The sequence below is a fragment of the Colletotrichum jinshuiense genome, chromosome 10, assembly GCF_051148585.1.
Source record: "Colletotrichum jinshuiense chromosome 10, complete sequence".
NCBI lineage: Eukaryota > Fungi > Ascomycota > Sordariomycetes > Glomerellales > Glomerellaceae > Colletotrichum > Colletotrichum jinshuiense.
Window position 1 is genome coordinate 325939 of NC_139303.1, and position 14153 is coordinate 340091.

The window sequence follows — 14153 nt, forward strand, 5'->3', positions numbered from 1 at the left end:
CTCAAGAAAATGTGCCTAGAACCACACTGGACAAAGCCTTCAAATTATGTGGGATCTACTTTACAACAACCGGGTTTAGCAAAATTCTATGGTACCTGTCAGTACCATTCGGTACCTTTCGCGCTTATTTCTACCATACTGTTATGTCTCGAGGTATTTGCATGTTTGCGAATCATCGCCTAGGTCCTCATTTGATTTGGTTGCAGCTGCCGACAGAGGCAAAAGCGCCTGCCGACGTTCTGGGCATGGTCGACTTGCTGACGGCCGCTCGCCGCAATCAACCTACCAACGGCATCGTAACGATGGAAAGGAGGGCTGATAGGCCCCTTTGTGACAGACTGAGTTGGGTTCCTCCAGTCGAGAGCACGCAATTGATCCGATGTCTGTAGCTCCCTGTCGAGCGATGGTCCGATTCGTTTCTCTTGACGGGTTTCTTTGTGGACTTCTTGGCAAACTAGACAGCCAGGTTATATCTGCAGAGAGTTCATTAGCCTTTTTAAAATAGCATGATAGGTCTGTTCCATAGCTCAATGTCATCGGCTTCCTCAATTGAGGTCAGCAAATTTCCCACGGTAAATAAGGTATCAATACCGACTCTGTTTCTGCGGCGGCTCGAAGGGGATAATTACACGATTCTAGAACCACTGGTAATTATATCGGTGCATAAACCGGTGCAGGCCCGGATACCGAAGCGATTGTTGTCTAGACGGCCGTCCAGGAGCTCCGCCGAAGCAGGATGGCAAGGGCTTGACCTGAGAGGTGCCCAGGGAGAACAGAATCAAGGAGACTTCTACAGGTAGCTGCAGTGCGTGCCTGTGTCAGTAAGCCCCAAGACCACATCTTTTTATGACACCATCTTCCAGTCCTTACGTCAAGGTCAGTCGACAGTACCTGGGAATTATCTTTTGATTTAAACCGCTCGTTTTCTTGCAAAGTCGCGATCAATAGCGCAAGGCTGCATGCTTTCTGAATTGAGTATCGGAGGAATAAGGTCGTCGTCAACTGGAGTTTAGATGCGCATGCAGTCGATTCTAGTGATAGTGACTGTAATAAAAACGGGAGCTCCTCTCCTCCACCTCCTAGATGATTCATTAGTTGGTTTGTCCGTATCACTAACATTGAGTGCTGATGTGTGCTGACTAGTTGGTGCCCGGTATCTCGGAGTACTCGCGGGCCCCGAAGCGGAGCCCGAGGAGGCCCCGCTAGGAACGCCGCTCTATATTTCCTTAGCTCAGGGACGCTTCTTGATGATTCGTTCGTGCCTAGGGGCCTAGTCAGTTCAGCCAAGTCTACATCAGAATCGGTGCATTTTGGATTTAGACAGTGGAATGAACAAACTTTATTCCCACTGACTCGTCGCAAGCAACCTCTGTACAGAGGCCTCTTTACAGATACATTTCGACATCAACAACCTTAATATAGTCATCTTGCCCATTATCCCTCTGCAACTTCGATGTGTGTAACTCTCCAGGCTGAAGACCAGCTTTCTAAACACTACGAGTGCAGGTGTGCCTGTGTGACAGGGCGGAGAAGAATTAGACAGGTTATCTACCGGTATTTTCTGTACTCGTTAAGCCTTCTAATGCTCATAAACGGCATTCGTTACATACCATGGCAACCTTACAGCCCAAGGTTAGACCCTGATCAATGCCCTACGAAGACCAGGCCACGAAACTGCGTAGCTAGCTACCTTCAGACAGCACTAAGGTTATCAGCGATTTACGCGCTTTGATAACCAGCCCGACCACCGCCATCATGTGGTTATAGCTGATGACGTACGAGAACCCGCAAATAAGTTTGAAATTACGTTGATTTAAGCCAATTAGATGGTTTAATGTATTTGGGTTTAATATATTTGCCCTGTCTTGTAATATAGTATGTCTTTATGAACCATTTTAGGTTCTAACTACAACGGGTCTTATTATGGCTGATTCATTCCCTTCTAGCGACAGTCAAATTAGCCGGATTTCACTAGTGACGGATAAACTGATCTTAATCTTTCTCAACTCAAGTCAGCTCTACTCTTTCAGTGTTACATCTCTTAAGAACTAGGCCTTCTGGTAGTGCTTTGACAGGCTTATTAAGCGAAGGCCTAATTGAGAGGTTGCTTCTTCCGTCACCCCGGTAAGAGAAACGATTGTCACAATCTATACAATTGGTTCCTATACAGCGTTGCAATGTAGTGCAGAATAGGAGGTAAGAACGGCTGCTTCTTCATTACTAGAGCTTTTGCTCTCAGCCGTAGTTGGTTGCCCTGACCTGCTTGTAACGTGCATAATTTAAATGCATAGTGGAACTCTCGGGGGCCTCTGCTGACCGGGAAAAAAACCCATGTCTCTCTGCTAGACGAGATTGGCTAAGAATTTTAAGCTAAAAACTAGTAATTTAGGAAATATCATTTTCAGGGGAAGCGAGTTAAAAATGTGCATACAAGTTCTTAGCAAAAACTGGCGTGAGTTGGACTCGATGGGATTGGTGTTCAGGCTTGAAAGTGAGCCGTAGTGGGTCAGGTCACTATATATGCGAAAAGTTTAATCGTCGCGAAACAGGCAGGTATCCCCGGGCCACGACAAATACACCCAGGGACATTGGCCGCCTACGATGAAGTGAGGACGACTAGAAATTCTTTTATATATTAGATTCTTCGTCTATGTCTGCAAAATAAGATCTGCACTCTTCCGTCTCACCTTGAATATTGCCTCGATATCAAACTCCTACATTTTGCCGCATTGCCTATACAACCATGCGCTACTTCACCGTCATTGTTTCGGCTCTGCTTTTCCAGTCTTTGACAGCTGCGACTCGTTTCAAGGGCTGTTCTACGGACCCTCCCTCAGGCTGGGTAAGTGATTTAAACCACAATGAAACTGTACTGCACGGTTGTAACTAATCCAAATTTAGGTAAGCAACTGCAATCAGGCGGATAAGTACGAGTGTGCCGGAAATTGCGACTCATGGGTAAGAACATGATTGTCTTACACTGCTCTGAAAGAGTAAATCTAGACTCTGTCTAACAATTTTCTAGTGTGGAACCGGCAACTGGAAAGCAATGGCAAATAGTGCCCAAGGAGGTTGCGATTGCTACTGCTGGTAGCCACGGAGAAACCATGTCTCCTCATTACCGCTTTATGCTATAGAGTCCGGCTGAGATAAATAGTTTCTTCGTACACAAATTTGAGAGTTGAATCTAGCCATTATTTCAAGAGATATCGTACAAAGTGTGCTAAGGTGATTATAAATATTGACCAGCCTGGTGGCAGAAGTGGATAACGTGAATGTCAGACAGCGGAAGGTATGGGGAATTCGACCGACGGCACCTGCCCGTGCGGCGTCACCTGCACCGGTACCGACTTTGGCGAGTGCTGTTAGCCGTCCGATTCCTGCGTCTCCGGGCCCGCGTACTGTGGCGGCTCGCCCTGCACCGGAGGATGGCACGTGTGGCCCGATATACGGCGACACAGTCTGCAGTTCGGGACCTGTTGCAGAATCTACGGCTACTGCGGGTTCGGCGCCGACTTTTGCGGTCCTGGGAACTGCCACTCGGGCGACTGTGACCCGGACGACGAGGGCGGGCCCTCGACCAACGGCGAGTGAGAGCTTGACAATGCCGGCAATAACATGTGCGCCGGCATCCAGTTCGGGGCCTGCTGCTCCGTGCATGGCTACTGCGGCGACTGGAACGACTACTGCTCGGGGTCGAACTGCCTCAACGGTGCGTTTGCCGACTAAACCACACAAGAGGCGACTTGGGCAGTGCTCGGGAATAGGCACAATACTTTTTATAAGTAACAGGGAATGGCCGCATATCTACCTCGGAGAAATGAACAACGATAAAATGGTCACTTGGTCTATCTTCCACGGTAGACATGAGAATAAAATGAAATAAACGAAGTAAATAAAGGAAACGTGGAAATGAGGAAACCAGAATTGAACAGAAAATCTCCCCCCTTTTCTTATCTTTGCTAAATCGCTAGATCATGTGTTTGCCCCCGTCAGTCTCACCTAGAACCGTCAGCACCAACTTGGCGGGATGAGATAATCCATCCCGTCAACCGCAGCGTGTCTGAAGACGTCCAACCCGCCGTCGTCGCCCCCCGCCTCCAGTTCCGACCAGTCGCTTTTGCTCGCCGAGACGGCGAAGGGTGGGAGCAGGCGCAAGCCCTACTTGGCGCAGTCTAAGTCTCGGCCGGGGTGCAACAGGCGGGTAAAGGGCTGTGCGGCCGCGAAGGGGGGGAAACCACGTGGCGGCGCGGCGGATGCGCAGCAGGCGGCGGCCGGGTTGGGAAGGCCGTGGTCGAAGTTAAACCTGGGCGTGTGGGCTGCAGCGAGGAAGCCGACCAAGAAGGGATGCAGTTGGGAGGATGGCCATGGCTGCGGCGCCGTGACTGCTCATGAAGGTGTTGCGATTAGCTGCTGGGGTAAGGCCTGAGGCTGCTAGGCGGTATTCAATGTAGTAGTTCCCGGTTGTCTGAATTCAAAGTATGACTAGTTCGTTTAAGAATGGATTCCCGTCCAAGAGGCCTTTCCCATAGATGCAACTGTGCAGAACACAACGAACAACACGACTCAGACCAAGAATCTCAAGTCCACCCGCCACATGAATGATTTGAAGTGCCCCCAACAGATGTTTTGAAGCCATTGACATATCGCAAAGCATAATCTGAAAACGATGCATTAGAGCTTATACCATGCAGATAAACGTCATAGGTGATGAATTCTTATATACCTCATCGAACGCTAACGCCAGTGCCTTCGAGACGGCTGTGCGGCGTGACATTGGATCGTCTGCAGAAAGTGATTCTCGAAGATCTTGAACATACTTCAGCTTGTACTGGATCGCCCATACGGCATAGATTTCCCCTTGTTGGAGCGACAGATGGCGACAAGCAGTCAGTAAGAAACCGTGTAGGAGGTTGATATCGGTTGAGCTGAATAGGAGCCAGTTTCCTCTCATGCTATCGTGGTTTTGGCCGAAATGGTTTACCACAGGGCATTGGGTTTCCAAAAGGGGCGCAATTTCTTGTACGTCTGGGAACGTCATCAGCGTTCAATGCCATTAAGGGCTGGGAATATTAACAAGGATAACAGTAAAGGTATCAGCTTACAATGAGAAAACATGAAATGCTCTTCAAATGTGAGCGATTTCAAAAAGCTGGCCAGGGGTTCGTGCTCAAATGCGCCAGTAAGAGCTTGTGGGAGTAGCACTGGGTTCTCTTTCTGAAAAACAAGGTCCACTTCATGCTGAGGTCGAGTACTTTTCATCGACAGTCCATCATCCAGATCTTCCACTTGCTTGGGATTCCTAGCCACAGCCATCGTTTTCTCCTCTTTAAACCGAACCATCTGGCTTTTCCTTGCTTTAGAGTGAGCTGCACGAGCGGCATGAGAATGAATCCTTCGCCTTAAATTGGTTGAGCCTCTTTGATCCGGATGGACCATTGTGATAAACTCCATCCTAGAAAGATGACTATTCGATGACTTGGCGAAAAGAAATTTTCCATCAAGGTTCAGTCTACAACCAGCAGAGAATACACCAAACGTTAATGACCTGATGTCTCTTGAACCAAATTGACGTGTTCACCGTCCGTTATATTTCAAGATGAAGGATTGAGCTTTTAGTTAGACATTTGTCAGCAACCATGCTAGTGGCGGGTCAAGCCTCTTTCACGTCAGCAAGTGCCAAGGTTTGCTCCTACTCAAAGAGGCTTAGTAAATGCAGATCCACAATCCTACAAAATAGTCCAGTTAAAAATGATACGAAATCTCCTGTCCAACTTCCTCATACAAAGTCTCTAGAGCGGCCACGACATCGTCGGGAAGCTGACCCTGCTCAATCATATCGATGTTGGATTCCAACTGCTGTGGGCTGGAGGCACCAATTATCACGGAATCCCCATGTTCTTTCTTAAGAATTCCATGATGCACCGTCCACCGGAGTGCAGCAGCGTGGCCTCCAATCCCGTGCTTAGACGCAACGTCGAGCGCCTTCTCAGTCGCAGCCATAACGGACGGTTTCATATACATTCCCGCATACATCCCACCTACAGGAAGCTTTTAAATCACATAGGTACAATTAGAAACAAGAAAAAGTATGTGTAGGGCAAACAGGAGTTGGCTTACAGACTGATCATATCGTCCGCCTGCTTTGGCGTTCTTGTGGTTGCCTGCAAAGAACCCCGCCGCAGCAGGACTAAAAGCAAAGAAAGAGATCCCGTTCTCACGTAGAATGGGAAAAAGCTCCTTTTCGCCGCCTCGCACAATCGGATTGTATTGACCTTGGTAAACGCTTGGCTTAACAAAGCCATGCTCCTTGCAGATGTCGACGAAGCGCTGGACTTCCTCGGCGGTGTAGTTTGAGATGCCCCACTTCTTGATCTTTCCCTCAATAATGGCTTGGTTCATAGCTTCGCACGCCTCCTCGAATGGGGTGGCTCGATCTGGCACATGCAGGTACTCAATGTTGATCTGCTTGACTCCCAGTGCCTCGAGCGAGACGTCGATCTCCTTAAGGATCTTGTCTTTGGTGTGGCTCCCTGGCTCCGCTGACATTACCTTGGTGTCAATGGTGAATCTCTCCCCTGCAGAAACAGCGCCGAGTTTTGGTTCGGATGTCCCGGGTGCCTGCGGTGAGTACATGCGTGAGGTATCGAGATGATTGTAGCCACGTCGAATGAATGTGTCGAGGAAAGCGTTCACCTCTTCGGAGGTACCAAAACGTGCCATGGGGTCGGCAGACGTATCTCCAACCTGGCACGGTGTGATGTCAGACTGGTACAATCACAAAAAGAGTTTTCCCCTCCAACGGGCACCTGGTATACTTGCATTTGCAACTCCCAGAACCAAGTTGAGCGACGACTTCCCGATGGTTGTCATTGTGACTAAATTTTGATTGATGCAAGCGAGATAGCCGGGTTGGATTGAATAGTTAAGTTTGGTAGACGAAGGTAACCTGAGAAGATATTGGTGTCTGTGTTCGGTTTCATCTAAAATACTGCGGCGGCAGTCTTCATTTTATGCTTCTTCGGTTATGACCTCGAGCAGAGGCATGCCCTCATGAACACAATCGGACGAAAGCGCCAAGAAGTGCTCCTACCGATTTAGGCAACTGCACAAGCTCGTGCTAGTATAGCCTCTAATCACGACGACTTGTATTCGTCAGCATGATCGTATGCATTTATACGTCTGTGCATAATTACAGTCTTTATGCAACGCTCCAGACCTTTGCACTCATCCGCTGGCCTACCTTGCTTCAAGTTCTAGAATGGCCGATTAAGGCTTAGAACTGATCGGAGAGACTTCGAAATTGAATTTCTGACACTGAATTCCTCATGGTTTCGAGCTACACCTATCGTTTTTTGTCTTAGAAATTGAATAATTGTTAAGTTAATCCGCTTTGCAGACTACCGTACACTATCCGGGATACCAAAGTTTCTCCTTCGTGCGTCTCTAATGCGTTTACTGCAGCTTGGGTTCAGACTCGTCGTTAGACACGGCGCCAGGCTCGTTGTCGGAATCTGCGCCAGCGAGCCTGATCATAAGCATTTATACCTTAATTTTCATGATCGTAAATGCATGCAGTTATCATATCGCCCCCATTTGAAGATTTCATCGAAGCCGCCAATCTATAAATCGTTTCACTGTAGATCCCAGTTTTAATTACCTGGATGTAAAAGAAATTGATGCGTTTCATATTTTCTACAGAAGAAGTAATGGAAAAGGGAAGGAAATGTAACCAACTAGCACACTGGCTTAGTGGGAGCGACAGTGAAGTACGTCTTCGAGTATACGTTGTTACCGATATTCTTAGCAACATTTGATGGAGGATTGAGCGGGCCACCCTTGTTGTTTGCGTTAGGGAAGATAAGGCTAGGTGCGTTGGGCGAGAGAGCGCTGGTTGGACATCCAAGAACAGTGCTGCTAAAGTACGGGTCGAGCTTGGAAATAACCCACGCAGAGGCAGCTGCCACCTCCTCCGTGGTTCCAGCAACGAAGAGAGGTACGACAGAGTTAACGCCCTGGTATACGTCGCAGAGAAGAGTCGTGGCATTGAGATTCGGGGTGCCAACCTGAGCAACGCCCGGGACAACTGGGTTGCGAACATAGATACTCGTGAGGCCCTCTAGCACAGTCTGCAATGCGCCATAAGGAGTCGCGCGACGATACCAGTTCTCGGGCCAAGTCTCGGGAACATACTGGAATTCGCCTGTCTTACTGTCGTATTTAGCTCCGACAATGGAGGAGATGGACTCGTAGTTTGCGACACCACCGAGCCCCCACGTGCCATTGCTGAAAAACTACGATGTATTAGCTGTGATCTCGATTCTCAGAGACGTAAAATACTCACATTAGGATAAAAGGCGAAGGCGCCGAGTGATACAATCATTGGCAGAGGGAAGTAGTAGAGGTTGGGGTTGTACTTTTGGGAGAACATAGAGTTTTGCTGGTATAGTGTACCCATGTTGGTAAGATCAAACTGCTTGCTCCCACTCTTGGCAACGATTTCGACGTTTTGCTTGAACATGCGGGATGAAAGATGGTGGTTGTCACCGCATCCGTTGTAATAATCTTCTCGGTGGACAGAGATGTCGGTCTGGTTCGTTAGTGGACGTTCTTCTCTCAAAGTTTTCTGATTCTTACCTCGACTGTGGAGTGTCTGTTGAGACCACCTACACCCCCTGGCCCAGCTCCGAGGTAGAAAGATTCGGAGGCAATGTCCCCATCGGTTAGAACGGCAAAGACGCCGAGGACAGTCGACAAATCGGGTGCCATGTTGAAGCCGCGGGCAGTAGCCTCGATGACTTGACCAAGAGTAACGTGTCCATCACGAGGGAGGTAGCCGTGGTTTGCAAGCAAATTCAAGCCTGGGCAGGGGCCTCTGCTGTCATTAGGACCAGGGGCCTTGAATTCGAAGCCTGGCTCAGGCCGTTTGTTTTGAGGGTCGAGTGCCCCTTGAGCAACGGCTCCAAGAAGGCCGGTAACGGTGTTGGTAAGTGAACCAACAAGATTAGAAACGAGCTGGGGTTCTGGATTTGCGACAGGTAGCGGATCCCGTTTGATGAGATTCTCGAGCTCTTCTTTTGTGGCCATGGATGGAAACGCTGCCGCCGAAGCCGCGAGCGAGGCCAGCACAGTGCCGTGAAGCTTCATTTTCATATAGGAGTGTAGATGTGCACTTCAAAAAAACGTGGAGCTGGATATTGAAAGGAGCTACTGATGATGATGAGTAAAATATGACTTCTGCGTGGATTTGCTCATGTCTATATATACTACAACGGCATTACCCAGCGCTAAACGTTTTAGAATGACGATCATACTGTAGTTGTACTAAAATCAAAGACAACGCATGTCCCTAGGATCACCGTGGTCAGTGACATACGCTGAGGTCAATACTTTCAAACGATGGGATTATCATCGTTCCATGGGGAGACCAGCAAGGACACGGTGATGCGGGATAGTGCCGTTCCGATAATAGCGCCTTTAGTCGCGGGCATGGCGTCGTCAACCGCCTCAACCCAGCGGTACCTACCCCGGGCTAAGGAATTAGGGCTTTGAGATTTAAAAAAACTCAATTGCACATACCTGCAAGACAACACACAAGAACCCGCTGTACTTATTTACTTGATCGTTAAAATCGGTTAATAATTGTCAACCACACGTTATTTACGCGCAGTCTAGCTGAAGAAAGTTCTGCGTCCACCAACTCGTCCTGAAGCGCCAAAACTTTCGACAGGCGCGCCAGACGGAGCGTCTCCGGCAGCCGCACTAGTACTAACGCCGTCGAGGTGACGTCAAATATGGTTGAAATGAGCCTCTAGGTAGGCTTAAGCACAGTCTTTGCGTCTTAGCGACGAAAGGTTACCCCACAACGGCCAGTGCGATATCTGAGCTTAACCGCCTTGCCGATCCTACTATAAACAACACTTCGGCCTCTAGGAGTTGAACTAGTTGGAGATCTGCAACAGTGGGTCAGTGCTAAATCTCGGCACAGACCGTAAACCAAATGGTCATCGGTTAAACCATGCAACCTTGCAGATCTTCACTTATAGTTGCCCTAGCACAACATCCCTACCTTGCTCTGCTTGACAAACCCGAATAAGTTCATTGGTGGACTGCGCTGGACCCGGACGACAACGCCTTTGTCCACAAGCTGTCTAACCCCTTATCACAAGTACTGATTTCATCATTCCTTTGAATCTGACTCGATATGTCACTAGTACGGGTGTGCCTCACTTTTGTTGTAAAAGTGGCAACGTTGCCTGTGGATTCTATTGAGTGCGAGTCAACGTCATTTTTGCCAAGGGTAGAGTAGGAGAATTGTATTTAATTCCTATAAGTTTGAACCTAATTAACAATTCAAGAAATAACGGTTTGGGGTGCAATTGGCCATCAGAGTGGAAATTATCAGTCTTGGCAAAAATGACGTTAACTCACACTCAATGGGATAGAAGCAAAAGGATCATAAGTCTCCTTAAATGTATACAAGCCAATATTCTTTATACCAGAATCCGTTATGGCGAGTAGGTTACGCCTATCTTAAGAATGTGTTGGCAGCTCCTGAGCAGCAGAAGCGATGATTGTATATAGAATTAGCCTGGTTAGGCCTACCCTGATCAGAGAGACACACACTCTGAGAACTATGGGGAGAAACGAGCAAGCGCGTTGATGCTTAGTAACCCACTCAGCTGCTGCCACGCGCGCCAATTACAACTGAAAGTGTTTTATAAGTAAGAGTGGACAAGAGAGGCAATACTCGCCCTAATGCTTACATGCTCTGGGCAAAGTATGTTGAACCCCGTCCCAGGCTACTGCGAAGAAAACAACACCCTCTAAATGGCCCAAGTATTAAAGGCATAAATGACGGATGACTGTAGTCAATACATCTTTTTACAACATTTATCAGGCCTTTGATCTAGCCTCCAACCCTCCGTCCTACGGATGGAACCGCCATGTCCGCAATGCTTGAGACTATTAAGATTGTAGTGGCAATAGTCCAATCCCTCCAGAAACTTAACGAGTCCCTCTTCTGTAACCTTAAAAGGTTTTAAATCGGGCCGTCTATAAAAGGTATGTGCTGTTGCGGGCATGTAATGTTGGATGGTGGAACTATGCCTTGAAGGTATGCCTGAACGTGTGCAAAGTAACAGTTGGACCCCCCCTGGCTGACGACTGTATGCTGCATTCACAAGAAATAACCCATGTAAGCCTGGACTCTTGTTTTATATGGCTGCTTGATCAATTTCGATAAAAACTTACACCAACGGCTTCTTGCAATAGAATTACCGACCCGGGAAATTGGGAAGACATTTTGCGCGCCCTGCAAAGTGGTACAGACAATTAGCAATAGGCTGGATGGTTAGATAGTTTGACCGAAACGTACGATGTCAAGGGTGTTAAAGGGTCGATGGTATTGCTCGCAAACAGGATCGGGAAGGATGTCGGCCTGTCTAGTCCACCTATTGGGTCTTTATAAAAAAGAAATTGGTTAGCTTTTGCGTCAGATGCAGATGTTCATTTACCTTTTCCGACGATTATGTTTCGGGAATAAGGAAAAAGAGAGAGCGAGAGAGAAAAAGGAAGTCTGTCTACCTTGAACTACCATGCTATCAGGCAATTGCGGTCGGAATGATCTACACAAGATGCCTTCAAAGTAGATGGACCATATATTGCCCAAGTACTTGCTCTTGGACACCGTGTATTCGACATAATTCTTGAATTCTTCAATGGTAGCAAGTTTGTTTCTCCGATACGAATCGGCGCACTGGATAACGCGACCGGCGCCGGACGCGATACCTAGCCCGTCAAACATGCCTACAAGAGCAGACACATTCCCACTCTCGAGCTGGTTTAGAATGTCGGCCATGACTGGAAAGAGCGCCAGTGGGTCGTAGACAGTTTTCATAAAAAGGGCCTTCAAGTCTGAGTAGGTGACCAGTGTTGGCAGTTGTCGACTTTGGACTCCGCTTATCGGAACCGGATGGTTCTGAAGCTGATGGATGATGCCATCCATTCTGGCTGTGATGTCAGCTGGCGTGGGTCCCCAGAAGGAACACGTTTCAGGACCTGCGGAATGACAGAGGCTCGAGAACTTTTCCATGGTTTCGTCCATCTGATCAACGCTATCCCTCCACTCATTGTCATAATATTGCTCTGCGTTTACTACACCATCGAGTATCATTCTTCCAACTCGGTCTGGAAACATAGAAGCGAAAGTTGCGCCTGTGACTGTGCCGTAACTGACACCGTACAGCCACAATTTGGCGTCTGATGGTGATTGGTCGGCCAGCTGGGCCTCGGCTTCTATGAATGTGAGCAAGTCATGAGCGACCGCCGGCGTGGTCACATAATATCCATGAGGCGACTCGTTCTTGACAGCATCGTTGCACCACTCTCCATATATGGAGCTTGAATAGTACTGCTCCTCAAACGACGCTGATGAGATGTTGGTAGCACCTGTGCTATACAGTCGTGTGAAGGCCAATTTTGCTTCTGCGTTCCCTGAGAAGCAGTGGAAGCTCAGACCGCTATTGTTTACGCCGCGAGGGTCATAGGAGACAAAGTTGTACTGCTCCCCGAAGATTTGCCCTGCGATGATCCGGTATGCGAGTAGGAGGTCGACACCAGAACCACCCGGACCGCCTAATAAAGTGTCAATCTAGCCGCTTGAAATTCAGGTAATATTGAATACATGAACCGAGTGAGATCCTACCGGGGTTGATGATAATGCTCGGAGACGCGATGGTGGCATTCTTGCCAGCCAGTTTTATGAATGCGATTGACGTCGTGCCAAGACTTCTGTTTGAATAATCCAAAGGAACTTCCAATTTAGAGCAAGTGAAGTCGTCGAAACATGGTGTCCACGTAAGGTTGCTTGATGGTTGAATCTAGATGGCTAGTCAGATAACTTGAAAGCCGTTAAGGACGTGGTTCGGCAAAGTCCGAAACTCACATTGTCAAATCCATAGACCATGCTCGGATCATGCCAGCTAGCGGCTTTGCACCCTAAGCTTGCGAAAAGAACGAGGGGAAGCACAAGTCGTTTCATTGTTATTCCCAAAAGGTTTCTCATTGAATTTTCAGTTATGTTTCTTTCAAGACAGTTTGGCGACACTCATCATTGCAACTGTTACAATTGCGATGCTAGACAACTATTTATACCAGTTGGATTTCCAAGACACTCACTTGTCCCTCAAGTTTGCTGGTTTCCATTGCTCATTACACACATTCTATCGGCGCTCCGCTTATACGAACAAACCAATGAATAGATAGATACTTTGATACGAACTAGTCGTTAAGGACCATCAGGATCAGGCCAGCTGCATCGTGAGATTTATCCCGATCAGCTGAAATTGCGAAGTCCTTTCCTGACCAATTACGATTGCTGCTTGGGTGACCCACTAACAGTATAACAAAAGTCTCGTGTCTTGATGCCCCACCTGTACGAACTGGCCAATGAATATTCATCATGATAAGCACTAGTCTCTATCAGGATTTATCCCGATTGGGCCATCTTTCGTTCTTTCTCCAGGCACCCTTTTTCTGTACCATCCGCATTTCTCATCAAAGGGTATATCGCAAGGGATGTGAGAGATGACTTCCCCGCTGATATACGAACAGACGAATGGACGGTTCTCTTGCGACTCTATCACTACCGGTTGCTTGAAACGACGCCGACTGCAAATCTTGGCCAGCTACCACCAACGCGATGGACAAGATTAAGAACGAAAGCACCAAAACGGCCAATCAAGCTTGGAGGAAAAAACCTCGCAAATTCGCCCCAAAGTCAAGGCTAGGCTGTAAAACCTGCAAGTGAGTCTTGACTCCGTGAACTGCTACATTGTGGTCAAAACTGTGGTCCAAGATTTAAAAAATTGACACTCAAACCCGGTGCTCTTCCCAGGACAAGACGAATAAAATGCGATCTAACTCGGCCTTCGTGCTTGAAATGCCAGTCCACAGGTCGCACTTGTGATGGCTACAGTGAAACACACCTCACTTTCAAGACCGAGATTGGATCGAGTCATTATCACCACGAGAAGCACAACGGAGAAGATGGCTGCAACAGTTACCGCCCTTGCACGACGATCAGTGCGTATCAGCCAAAGCAATGGCACGCGAAATACCATGGCCCCATTGTGCGCAATCTCGGACCATTT

At 48.0% G+C, this 14153-nt stretch overlaps 3 protein-coding genes across 3 annotated transcripts; 1 reads left to right on the top strand and 2 right to left on the bottom strand.

Moving 5' to 3' along the window:
• Nucleotides 1-2743: 2743 nt before the first annotated feature.
• On the top strand, nucleotides 2744-3594 carry EsH8_X_000075 (uncharacterized protein; the record flags this gene model as incomplete). The annotated part of the gene is made up of 3 exons (XM_083274163.1): nucleotides 2744-2842; nucleotides 2902-2927; nucleotides 3462-3594. 3 exons carry the CDS (start codon nucleotides 2744-2746, stop codon nucleotides 3592-3594), a joined length of 258 nt encoding a protein of 85 aa, XP_083119555.1.
• Nucleotides 3595-5745: 2151 nt separating this feature from the next.
• EsH8_X_000076 (aldo/keto reductase family protein) lies at nucleotides 5746-6723 on the bottom strand (the record flags this gene model as incomplete). The annotated part of the gene is made up of 2 exons (XM_083274164.1): nucleotides 5746-5988; nucleotides 6121-6723. The coding sequence occupies 2 exons, from the start codon at nucleotides 6721-6723 to the stop codon at nucleotides 5746-5748; spliced, it is 846 nt and encodes a 281-aa protein (XP_083119556.1).
• Nucleotides 6724-7736: 1013 nt separating this feature from the next.
• On the bottom strand, nucleotides 7737-9153 carry EsH8_X_000077 (peroxidase family protein; the record flags this gene model as incomplete). Its single annotated transcript, XM_083274165.1, has 3 exons — nucleotides 7737-8294; nucleotides 8345-8590; nucleotides 8638-9153. The coding sequence occupies 3 exons, from the start codon at nucleotides 9151-9153 to the stop codon at nucleotides 7737-7739; spliced, it is 1320 nt and encodes a 439-aa protein (XP_083119557.1).
• Between the last annotated feature and the right edge of the window lie 5000 nt (nucleotides 9154-14153).